We start from the raw sequence: 12,290 nt of genomic DNA on the forward strand, positions 1-12,290 counted from the left end.
TTTTTACTTTCACTTTTTGTCTTAAAACTTTTTTTAAATTATTTTATTATTTTAATCTCCTAATTTACCACTCTTTTATCATGTTCGACATACAATCGTCCAATTGTGTCTCGAGAACATCGATGTTTGACTCGTACTCGTCCTCGTCTTCATCGTAAGAGCTAAAATTATTTATCAAAGAAAAATGTGGTCAATCTCATGGAAAGAATTACAATTATTTTACAGACTAAATGTCGAATGGAGCAAATGCTTTTGAGATGAGTTAATGTGTTAACTTTCTATGATCTTGAAAATGCTATCTTCCACAGATTAATTTGTTGCAACGTCTTTAGAGCCAAAAAATACGTTGATGCTACTGAGACGAGTTCAGAGTTTTCCACCTGCTTAACGTGACTTCCGAACCACACTTCGAAGTATGTAAATACACTCTGAGGAAAGGTGGAGGTGCCTAAATCTAGGCTAGACACAAATTAATCGTATTTGGGTTACGTTGTACGAGTCATTCAGAAACCTGGAATATTTTAACCTGACCAGAAATATTGGAAAATTCGGTAGAAAATTCTAAAAAATATGTTGAAATATTCCACATTTTCCTAAACACAATTTCTTTGGGAAAATCGTGAATAATTCGAGAAAATTTAAGAAAATATTTTCCAAACAATCGTTGTTCATTAAGTCAACCTGAAGTGGTCAGGTGTAACAGAAATTCATGTCAGATTTCAGGTCAATCGGACATTTTTATTTAAAAACCTAACAGATTGACTTGAACTAAAACATGCTCTGAACAAATCAAAGGTCAACGTTTTTCAGGTGTTAGATTATTTCAAGTTGACTTTGAACTTTAATCATTTCAAATGTTTCGAGGGTATGGGAGAAATCTGACATGTTCCGAGCTTTAGATGGCGCTGTATTGTTATGGAAAAAATTGAAGATTTGGTAAGGGTTATACAATTATAGAGTTACGCACGACTCTTTTAAATATTTAAAGCTGAAAATAAGTACGGAATTAGTAAAACATTGATTGCGCAGATCGTAGGGACAGTAAAGACGAACTGAGCTTTAGTTCCTGATTGGAGTCAGATGAAAACATTTACCGAAATGCAATGAATAAATTAATGAAGAACATTGAATGAGATGAAGAATTAAGAGTTCGGTGAAATATAAATCGTTATGGAAAGCACAATTCAAGCTTTTTAAATGATATCATCAGATCATTTTGTGTTACTTGTTGATTGAGTTAATAATTTTTCTTTTCATTTCGAGTAGCTACTTTTGGTGACTTAATGATGTATAAGTTAGCCCAATAAATTGTTTTACTTATGCGGTGAAACGCCAATCATTTTAAGCCAAATGATCGTAAGATGCCAATTCAATCATAAAATGCAAATTACAGAAAAAGGAGACTAGGCAAGTCCCTTGCAACAGACTGCACAACCATATTAGTATACAATGAATAGTTTGCTGATAATTATGAAGCCTCACTGGCACAAAGTTTCCATAGTAAATAAATTTAATTGATGACTAAGACATTAGCTATTATACCTGGTAAATAACAAATTAATGGGAAGAGGAAGACACTGATGCTCTTTCGTAAATTTCCAATTAATAAGCCTGAACGAGAAGATATCGCTATATTGAATTGAGCGACAAGCGAATTGAACTGTTTCTCGTCCCAACTGATATTACTTTGAAAACTTAAGACGAAACAAGCCCAGACTTTCCGTCCATTCGAAGTGAAATTGTTAGAAATTATAAAATAAACCAAAGAAAAACACAACAAAATGCAAATACAAACAAAACCAACAAAAAACGAACCGCTCACCTTTTCATAATTTGCTATTGCTTCTTCATCCCTTCACCGAAATTAAAATCAATTAAACAAACCCAGATTTTATCAATTTTTAACTATAAAAACCAGAAAATATAAAAAGAAAAATCAGAATTAAACGGGTGACTATTAATAGATCAGAAGAAATAAAAAAAAAAATACGGAGAAGGACGGAGAATTACAGTCAACGGAAAAATTAAAACTTCACAAAACTGGTTGAATTTCGGATTTTAGGTGTAGAAGGAGTAGGGAAGGAAATTAATGTGAAGAGTTACAAAGGATATTGTACTGTTCGTTCAATGGAAGAATAACGAATTTATAGAACCAACGCACTCCACCAGACGAAAGTGAATTTTCCTCAGGTGTGAGTCGAGTAGAAAGAGCAATATTTCGCAATAACAACGCACTTCAAGCTAAAGTGATAATATTCGACAGCTGTCAAAGGTACAATTTTGCATGAAATGGTTTTTTTTACAGTGTACACTTATGTGACACACTGTCAAGTTTCAGTACCATATTTAGAGTATCACTCATGCTTGAAGTGCGTTGGCAATCTTAAACGTGAAAAGCTAAATTAAAATTCAATCTTTATTTTGTGTGGTCGTGTCGTAATAGCCCCCATTAGAGACCAGTGACATCATTTGGTATAATTTTGCAATTATATATCCATTCTACCTGGTGTAGAGTACGGCTCGCCATTTTTCGAAAGATGTCGCTGCAACAAACCCGGTGTCAACAGAAAAATAATTCATCTTTTACTCTACGGATTTTAGTCAAATAAAATGCCATCGTATCTCAGGCCTCTGGAACAGTAATTAGTTTTCAAATCGACCATACATCGGCTTGTCGATAAGAGCAGGGCCTATTTTCGATAATTTAAATTCTCTAAATTATCAAAAAATTCTCGAAAATATCGAAAAATTATCAACATTTTCCAAAAGTAAATTGGGAATTTTGATAATTTTTGGAGAATTTTTCGAGATGCTGTTCCAGCTGTAGAGCCCTCAGAAAGAAGGAAAAAATCTGCATTTTGGCACCAACTTTTTTTCCAAGACATCTGTGGGCTTGCAGCACAAAAAGTACTGGGTTCATTTATATGAGCAACGACAGTGGGTGAGGCCAGCTACAACACCCCATACTCAGTTCAATGGAACAACGAAGCTGGAGAGAATCCGGACCCTCCGAACATTCGCTATATTTTTAGTCATAACTCTCGTGGATGTACTCGCACCAAGCAGTGTGTATACTCTACCTGTAGGTCTTTCCAAGGCCGACGTTCGTACAACATTACAACAATTTAAAATAATTTTTTCTTGAGTTATTGCCGAAAAACCCTCTGACATGTCTTTACTTTTGAGAGCTTTTGACAGAAAATATTTTTTTTTAGAAAAAGTGAAAGATACGTGTTTCCTAGAATTGAAAGACGAATCCAACTCATTAAAATCGGAGACCGCTTGTTCCCAAAATTAAAAAAAATCGCCTGAAGATTTGGCGATATGACTCTTAAAGTTCGACATCTTGAGCAAGAACATTGGAAAAAAGGTCGTGTTTTTGTCGACCCATGTCCGGATTTCATCTATAGTCGCTAAGTTATGCGAAAAATATCAATCGATTAACCCTCATCGATAAATCGATGATTTAACTGACTGTTCCGTTCATAAGCAACTCCAACAAAACACAAACAATAACATCGTCATATCATCGTTTTGAGCTGCCATTGATTTGCTCTCGAGTTTATATATATTTCCTGTGCAAATAAAACACATTAAAATTCACGCTTGGATGATATACCCCTGTGTTGGATATGTACTGTGCTAACTAAACACAAATCGATAAAATAAAAAAAAATGTTTTCGCTCTGCACACCACACGTACACCTTCATTTCATCTCATACAAAAGCGTTCTATTAATTAATTTTGGGATTTTGAGTCAAGGTAAACACAGTTCAAGTGGAGTGAACATCTTCAAACAAATTGAGGGCGTAGGTGATGCATGAAATTTTGTCGAAGTTTGTTTTTATTCCTATTTAACTTTTGACGATAGCGAATCTCGATTTTAGGTCAAGGTTAAACACAAAAAAATAAATAATTTATTTCGAACGTCGAATAACGAACAGTACAATTACCTCCATATGTACTCAAACACTGAACCGAAAATAAATGTTTAGTTTAGAAGGTTCAAATTCGGTATATCCATAGCGTCGCGTCGTATCGTCGACGTGTGTACATGTACAAGACAGACATAATTCATTGTAAATAATAACAGTGAAATTCACTCACCCTTGAGTATCACCGCCCTCTTCGGCCACCAACAGTTCATACTCTTGAGCTGCATATCGATCCCAGTCAGTCATCTGGTTTATAACCGAAAACAAAACAAAAAAATGAATTAATTCCACCCAACAAACCCAATTGCTCGACAATGCAATTACTTCATCTTGATCCCGTTGCGAAGCAAACGGATCCCGTTGTTCGTGTTCCATGTATTTTTCCAAATTGAAGAATGTGTCGTAGAAAATCGGCGTCATTTTGCAGCGCTTCAAATCGCTCAGTGTCACATATCCGGGTCGCATTGGTTTTATCATGTCTAACATTTGGCATAAACAGTCTTCAAACGGTAAAGTTTCAATTCCAATTGATTCCATCCGATGCTGTTGTTCTTCGTAGAAATATTCCAATTCGTACATGGACAGTACACCGTCACCATCCAGATCCATGCATCTGAGGGAGCGTGGTAAAGTAAATTGAAGAAATTGGATGCGGGTGCTAAACCAAATACCTGAACCAGTATTCCACGGCTGTGGGATTAGTCTTGTCCTCTTCTGATAATAGAAACCAAACGAATTCGGTGTACGACATCTTCTGCGCTCCGGCTGAATTATTTCGATTTCGTGCACCTTTGGTCACACAACCCGAGAATATTCGCTCAATAATGCGAGTAGAAAGCGCTGAAATGTTTAATTTATGATTGAACGATCTGGTCGGAGAATAGAAACATTGAAAATACCATGGTCATTGTGCCGTGCAAGATCGTTTTGATCAATGAAAAGATCATGATCTCGATCCAATTCCCAAAATTTACAATAGATTACGTAAAAGTGTTCGTAACTGAAGTAGGCCATGATTTGATTGATATCTTCCTCCTCCTCCAGCAGTTGAAGGACCTACGGGTGATTGTTCGTTTTAAGTGAAAACATAATTTTTCCCATGAATCGACGGATTTTACCTGCAATAAATTCGATCGCCTCAGTTCGGGTATGGTAATCCGTCCCGACCAACTACGATTGACGGTATAAAATATTCTAGCAATGACTGTGTGAACTGCAAGGACAAATCATTAATGACAGACCGACAAAATCAATGACAACCATTGAACTTACCGTAACGAGAATGAAACTCAGCGGCTTCTTTAAGGAAAGCCAGTCCTGGATGTGTGTCGACAACATCTTGAACCAGCGATACTAAGTCTTCGGGTAATATGTACTGTCGCGATCGTTGTCCATGCGATAATATGAATACGAATCGAGACGTTTGATCGTGACAGAATACCGACATTCTGAATGGAAAAGAAAATATTTTGTCAAAGAATGGTAGGTAGGATAAGGCGGACAGATTGCACTTACTGTTTCCAAAATTCAATAAACTTTTTGCCATCGCATAGTCCGTTCGGTGTTATTACTGCACAGTGAAACAATGGCATTCGCCAGTATAATGGAAGTGCACAGATTTTTAGAATGTTTGTAAAGTCTTCTTTTGGTACTTGTTTATTTGGAAATTGATCAAATGCTGCCTGCAGTCGTTGAAGTATTTGCTGCTCAAGCGATATTGACGCTGCAGGTTTGCCAAATGGATAATAAAATCTGAAGAAAATAATTTGTTTTTAATTTGTCGTCGAATCATTATTGAAATGTAACTTCTTTGTGTGACCACTGACCGCAATGATCGCTCTTAGGGTTTGACTGCACATACTTGTAACCTCAGCATGTACTCAGGGAACGTTTTTACTCCCGACAAGTACGTCTTTACTTCATTGACATGAGCGTTAAAACTCATTTCCCGGTGGTTTAGTGATAAACACAACTTTACGTAATCGTTCCTAACTTTCCTAACTAGTGTTGAAATATTGCAACTTCGTCGCGTATTTCCGACGTTGTCTAGGAAAAACGTTGTTCCTAACTTTGTTGAAAGGCTTTTTTAGCGAATGAGGCGAGTTCTGGAAACGAATTCACTAAAAAAAAGCCTTTCAGCATAAGTTAGGAAATAAATATTACATTTTGTCTTGTGTGATTGCAGCGCTTGCCTTCGATTTTCAACCCTCAAACTTGTAATATAAAAAGTTTCAAACAAAAGGACGTACACCAGATGAAAAAAAACTTAGAAACTGAATACAATATATACTGTCGCGATGACCCGGTCAAGTACATAAAAGTAGTCTGTATCGATTTTACTTTTCAAAAGCCTCCAAGGAGGAAAAGAAACACAATGTTTTCCTACTTGAAATCAATAAAAATGTTCACAATCTAAATACATAAAGGGGACGTGTACAAATAGCGAATTCTAGGAAAAATGAAGTTTCATTGATTTAACACCGCTTTGAATAGTCTGAGGATGTCGATAGAAATTTTTTGATTAATCAATGATATCTGCATATAATCTATGAAATGTATATTGGCGATTGGCAATATGTTACTCTATAAAAAGCGTAACTTCTAGTCAAGAATTGTCTACATATGTTCTACTCATTTGGTGTACGTCAAATGGTCACATCTTTGAAGCCAAGCCTTCCTTTTGTTCGTTTAACGATCAAAGTAATTCAGCATTAAACTGAACACACATACTCATTTATTAAGTAAATAGCTATCAAAAGGCAGACGTCCAGACGACGCGAATAAGTAAATGAAATTTAAAGGAATAAGAAGACCACACGCCATAAATAAATAATGAAAAAAAAAAGTTTACAGAGACAAAGTCCAATGGTGCGTGCCAAAATACTTATAAATTCGTATAAACACAAGAATATTTTGTAATAACGAAGATGCATACCCAACACGTTATATATATATACACTTCTCGGCCAGATATATATATTAACCTAATCTCATGCCATCTTAACGCAGACAGTTCAGCATAAAAAATATTCTTAGTGTGAACCCAACCCAAAATCGTAAAAAATTTACAATTTGCATAAATATTTGTCATAAAAACACAGAAACGAAGAAATTAAATTAAATAAAAACAAAAGAATGTTTGACGAGATTCATCGTTCAAAAATTAATTAACTTTTATACACAAACTTACTTTGGAATATAAACGTTTTTGGAACCTCGTATGTGCCTCTGTAGCGTTGTGTGTGATTCGCTTGGTTTGGCTACTGGCTTTGTCTGCGAACAATAATGATGAAAATTAAAATCAAATAAAATTTAGGTGGCATTTGAGTGTATGTGACAGAGTAAATAGATTCAATTGGATTTTCATGCGCGTGTTGTTGCCTTTCTTTCTTATTTGGCCATGAGAAAATTATATTTTCTTGACATTTCTAGTGAGAAAAGTGCAGCACTTTCTCCCCCGTGGTGAGAAAATAGAACTTTTCTCATTCGAACTGTCACTTTATGTTTATGTTTGGCGAATCTATGTTTACGTTTCATGGAGAAAAACGACAAAACACAACATGCATGGAAGAAATGCGTCGCTATGGCCGCAAACATTGCTCTTGTTGGAATTTCCTATTTTGTCCCCTCGGTAAACAAATTACTATTTTACAAATCTCATCGAATGATTTAATTTAGTAAAAAAAGGATGATTTATTAACCGGTAAGATTCATACGCAAAATTTTATGCCGTATAATTGATTTTTGTTTTGTGTAGAGGAGTTCTTATGTACATAAGTTTATTGGAGCAGAAAACATTTAGTTCTGTACAGTAAGCTTTCAAAACTTTAAAGAATTCAGACGCCAAAACCACCCGACTTTTATGCCCTCCGGTTCTCTAATTACTCTCATTTCGTATGCACATTCACATGACAAATAGAGACAACAGAGAAATGAAGAAGATCAGCTCAGATTCGAAAGTGTCTGCAAGTAATGAATTGAAAACGACTTGAGCGATAGATTTACTGATTGTTACATTTGAACTTCCTACGCAAGGTTATTAGTATGACAGTAAAAGAAATGATTCTTCAACAAATTACAAGAGCGTGAAGCGAGGTAAAAGTCTCCTAAACTGCGGAATTCGACCAAAGTTTGATTTTGTTAGATGAATAAAGAACAATCGAAATTTTAGGTGGAATTTTGCATTCGACGTCGTTTGCGTCACTATGTTAACTTGAGCTCATACGCCAATGACGTCACGGTTTTTAAAAAATTTCGACTATCTTCTTCTGCGACTCGCAAAAAAGGTTCAAAGCTGACCCAAATATGTAAAAACCGACAGGTTTTCTTGAACACTATCATATGGCTTGTCACAAAACACCTTAAACTTAAATATTTAGTAAGAGAAATGTAAACAAACAGAAACTTGTAAAACACCTATCAGCAATACTACACACGAGTAAGCAATTACTGTCATCCCTAAAAAGTTTTACTAAAAGTTCCATCGTTCAATTAGACCACATTAAACAAATAACAACCTCGATAACAGCCGTTTAATATGGATATTTTATTCAGAAGGTAATCACACCTCATGGCTGCATGGTCAGATTTTTCGTATTGATTTTATGTTGTATTATACAAGGATATGTGTATGTCATTATGGTAAATTGACATAAATTATGGAAATACACCTGTGTATAGAGTATAGTAATACAGAGGTCACGCTATCGTCTAATGATTGTATGAGTTTTTAACGATGAAAATGATGATCAAATAAACAAATAATCAGAAGACTTGTTGCGTTTTGATTGTGTACTTAATCGCGGTAAATTAATTTCATAAAAACCGTCTTATGGTAGCAGAAATCATGATGACACTCAAATAATAATAAAAAATGACAAAAAACTCAGTGATACTTTAAACAAACGCCCACTCTAGTTTGTTTGTCAAGGACAAATACCGAGCTGTTCAGTTTATACTAAGAAGAGTTTATCGAAATTTTCGTGTTAACAAAGCTAATATGTGACTTCATATTATGTAGTGGTACAGTTTATGGTGCTAGCGTTACCATTGGTGGAAATAAGTCTTAAAAGTTCGAAAGATGTAACCAGGGCTTATTTTAACGGAATTAAATTCTCGAAAAGTTCACAATTTTTCAATCCTTTTTCGAAAACTCGATTCATCAAGGTCCCGAAATCGCTCCGTTGTTTTACGGTTTATTTAGTTGTTTTTCATCTTACCTAAGCCATGTTTTACGACATTTAACAGAAACGACAACTCGGAACGTGTAGGTTGCCTAAGTGAATTTCTGGAAATATTTTCCCCAAAATACTCCCTGTGAGACTCACGGTCTTAAATCTAAAGTCTTTGGAGTGTCTTTGAGACTTTTATTTTCACCCAGGACGACACGAAAAATGTTTCTAACATTTTAAGGTCCGTGTGCGATTTATTAGCAACGCTTGTGGGATACAAATCACTTGCCAGGGATTTAATAAATCCTAATCTTTTAGGAGGGTCAGTAACTATAAAGCTAGATGATGGGTCGATGATGCCGTTTTACTTTAATTTCATATACAAACAAGGTCATTACGTTAAAAAAACGACTACGAATGTTGATATTATGTCTCGTTCTCCCACCCCACTCCTGACATGATTCGTCAACTCACTGTCTCTTGGGCGTTATTCACAAAAACGGATTTCACAATTGAATCCATACAAACTTTATATAGGTTTGTTCTATCGTACGGTTTAACTGATTTTTGACAAACGAACAAGATAATCCACAGAGCCATAAACTCAACGCTTTTGCAATACATTTTTTCAACAATAATTTTTTGGTTATGTCTCTGTTGATGACGTTTTGACAGCTGAAATATCCTTGGAAAATTACGAAATTCGCAATAAATTTGGTAAATGTTTGGTAAATTATGAAACCTCTCTCCATGTGTTGATGGATGTCTCATTAGGATGGCGATAACAAAATATTATTTACAATGTAAACGTCTTTAATTTCTCATTGAAATTCAACATTATAGTGCGAATGAGCAATTTAGTTTAACCCGGCAATTACGTCCAAAAATAATCATTTTATATCATTGTTTTATGTGAAAAATGAGGTTCGCAATGACTTAACGGCTCATAGACGTCGTTCGCAGCACCCAGGACGTTGTACAAATAAATTATATTTTTTTATAATTAAGGGTTCATTATCACGCCAATTCTCTAAAACCAACATTGCCTAATTAGCATTGCGGCGGTTCATTATTCATTCAGCAAATTACATATTCACCACCCGCACTCTTCTCAGTGATTGCATTATATCGAGTCATCATTCCGTTCGTAGCGGTCAAACGGTTCGATCCATTTTGTCAATAAATTCATTTTTAGTTAAGAATTTATTCGAGCGTTTTATTGACGGAGTACAACTCCGCACTGGTGACCCCGCGTTCAAGAACACTTAACGATTCCGATCATCGTAATAATTTGGTTAAATTGATTGAAATACAATCAAAAGTGCGTAATAAATGTGACCGTGCGAAGCAAATTGTATGAAAAGGATAATTTCCGTCGGTGCAACGAAACGTTGTGTGTAAAATTCGAACATCGTCGTACGCAAAATTATGACCGAAATGTGCTCAAGTCAGTAGCAAGTGAAAATACGAAAACGTTTTCATTCAATTTCTACATGGAACATCGAAAATATAATTTTCATCGAGCCGACGTCCGTCATTTTGTACACCGCATGGCACATCCATTGTTCAAATTTAGCATTGTTTGGCATAATGACAACTAGCGCCACGTGACGATCACTAGCCACACTCAAGTACACTGCTCATTTGCCAAGTGTCACGAATACCAACCTGCCGAAAAAAACGTCAACCAACAGAAGTCACAACGTCAATGTTTTGGTCGGGAGATTTTTTCACTGTTTTAAATTGATGAACAATTTCGAAGATGTAAGCTTCAATCTCAACGAAAAATATGGTACAACATACAGCCGATCAACACAGCAAAACCGTCTAGAATGGAATCAAATCAACGAAACGAAAGCGAACTGTCACAATAATAGCAAACCAAAATCATCAAAATCTCTCGCGACTGGTATGGATGTAAATCCCAGTACAACGAGAGCTGTATTTTATGTGAATCATCGCCGGATTTCCTTCGAAATCATAGATTTTTGGAATCCACGGCATGAGTCATCGAAACAACGGAATCAAAAAACGAACAGTTTCATAATTGAGATTCAACGGGAATTTCATCGACAGAATAACGAAAGCGACACAAACTGCGAAACAAAAACAACAATCAACCAAAGTGTTGATCAAGCAAAACGAGCGAACAATTGATTAAATCATCGAAAAATTAATCAACGAATCTGGTGCGAACAATCAGACGAATTCAACAAATTCTGGGCGATAAACTAGAATTATATAAGCGACCACATAAATGTCAGTCAAAAATCGATTCAGCGTATTGGATCGAGGACAGCGAAGTAAGCGAATCTGGACGTAAACCAGTACAACGAAATCATCATCGAACCGAAATACTTCTCGCGTTACTGGGTTGGATTAATTTCCCAAAACAACGAGGACATCGCACTACTGAAGTCTAATCTGCATTACCTGCGAAGCTACAAATTCTTTCGGGTACAGCGATTGGACACTTCAGAGACTGCACGCGATTCACTGTGCAGAGAACGTTCAACCGACCTCATCACATCTGATGAGACAAGCAACGAATTTCAACCGGATTCATCACAACTGATGCGAATTAAAGTCAGATTGGCGAAACGAAACCGACGAATCAGGATATTTTTAGCGGCAATGGTATGAACGATTATGAACGAATCCAGTCAGCAAATATGCAAACAAAACAAATCCATCTGTTATGGATCAGGAAGCGAAGCGACAACAAACGACCATCCGAATTTGAAATTTCCGCGATCAATGGATTTCATCAAGTTCGACGAACCATTAATAAGGAATTTGACGTACGATGTGAACAATACATCGCTCAACATATCACTTCACCGTACCAACAAAACCTCGGAAACCTAATCGTTTTGTTCTGGGGTAAAACTTTTTAATTTAACGATCATTGTAACGCAAACTTTTTCGTAGATTTTTTTATTGTAAAAAATTTCTAAGAGGGGAGTAATGCGGCGGTTCATTATTCATTCAGCAAATTACATATTCACCACCCGCACTCTTCTCAGTGATTGCATTATATCGAGTCATCATTCCGTTCGTAGCGGTCAAACGGTTCGATCCATTTTGTCAATAAATTCATTTTTAGTTAAGAATTTATTCGAGCGTTTTATTGACGGAGTACAACTCCGCAGCATAATGCGACGTTGACACCGAATTTCAGTC

The 12,290-nt window shown here is 35.9% G+C and overlaps 1 protein-coding gene across 4 annotated transcripts in view; it reads right to left on the reverse strand.

Annotated features, from left to right (window-relative positions):
* LOC119084151 (serine/threonine-protein phosphatase 2A regulatory subunit B'' subunit alpha) overlaps nucleotides 1-12,290 on the reverse strand; it is a 62,124-nt gene continuing 49,834 nt past the window's right edge. For 3 of the 4 annotated variants that reach the window (XM_037194000.1, XM_037193998.1, XM_037193999.1), the window contains 9 exons: nucleotides 7,127-7,209; nucleotides 5,452-5,688; nucleotides 5,209-5,384; nucleotides 5,055-5,149; nucleotides 4,836-4,992; nucleotides 4,608-4,776; nucleotides 4,261-4,549; nucleotides 4,109-4,182; nucleotides 1-161 (listed from right to left, as the gene is read on the reverse strand). In XM_037194000.1, the coding sequence (XP_037049895.1) occupies nucleotides 65-161; nucleotides 4,109-4,182; nucleotides 4,261-4,549; nucleotides 4,608-4,776; nucleotides 4,836-4,992; nucleotides 5,055-5,149; nucleotides 5,209-5,384; nucleotides 5,452-5,688; nucleotides 7,127-7,209 (1,377 nt within the window). In that variant the 3' untranslated portion in view covers nucleotides 1-64. Of the gene's footprint in view, nucleotides 162-1,822; nucleotides 1,906-4,108; nucleotides 4,183-4,260; nucleotides 4,550-4,607; nucleotides 4,777-4,835; nucleotides 4,993-5,054; nucleotides 5,150-5,208; nucleotides 5,385-5,451; nucleotides 5,689-7,126; nucleotides 7,210-12,290 lie in introns of all 4 variants that reach the window. The other variant, XR_005089016.1, reaches the window with a different exon arrangement.

Source organism: Bradysia coprophila, unplaced genomic scaffold, assembly GCF_014529535.1.
Source record: "Bradysia coprophila strain Holo2 unplaced genomic scaffold, BU_Bcop_v1 contig_732, whole genome shotgun sequence".
Taxonomy (NCBI): Eukaryota; Metazoa; Arthropoda; class Insecta; order Diptera; family Sciaridae; genus Bradysia; species Bradysia coprophila.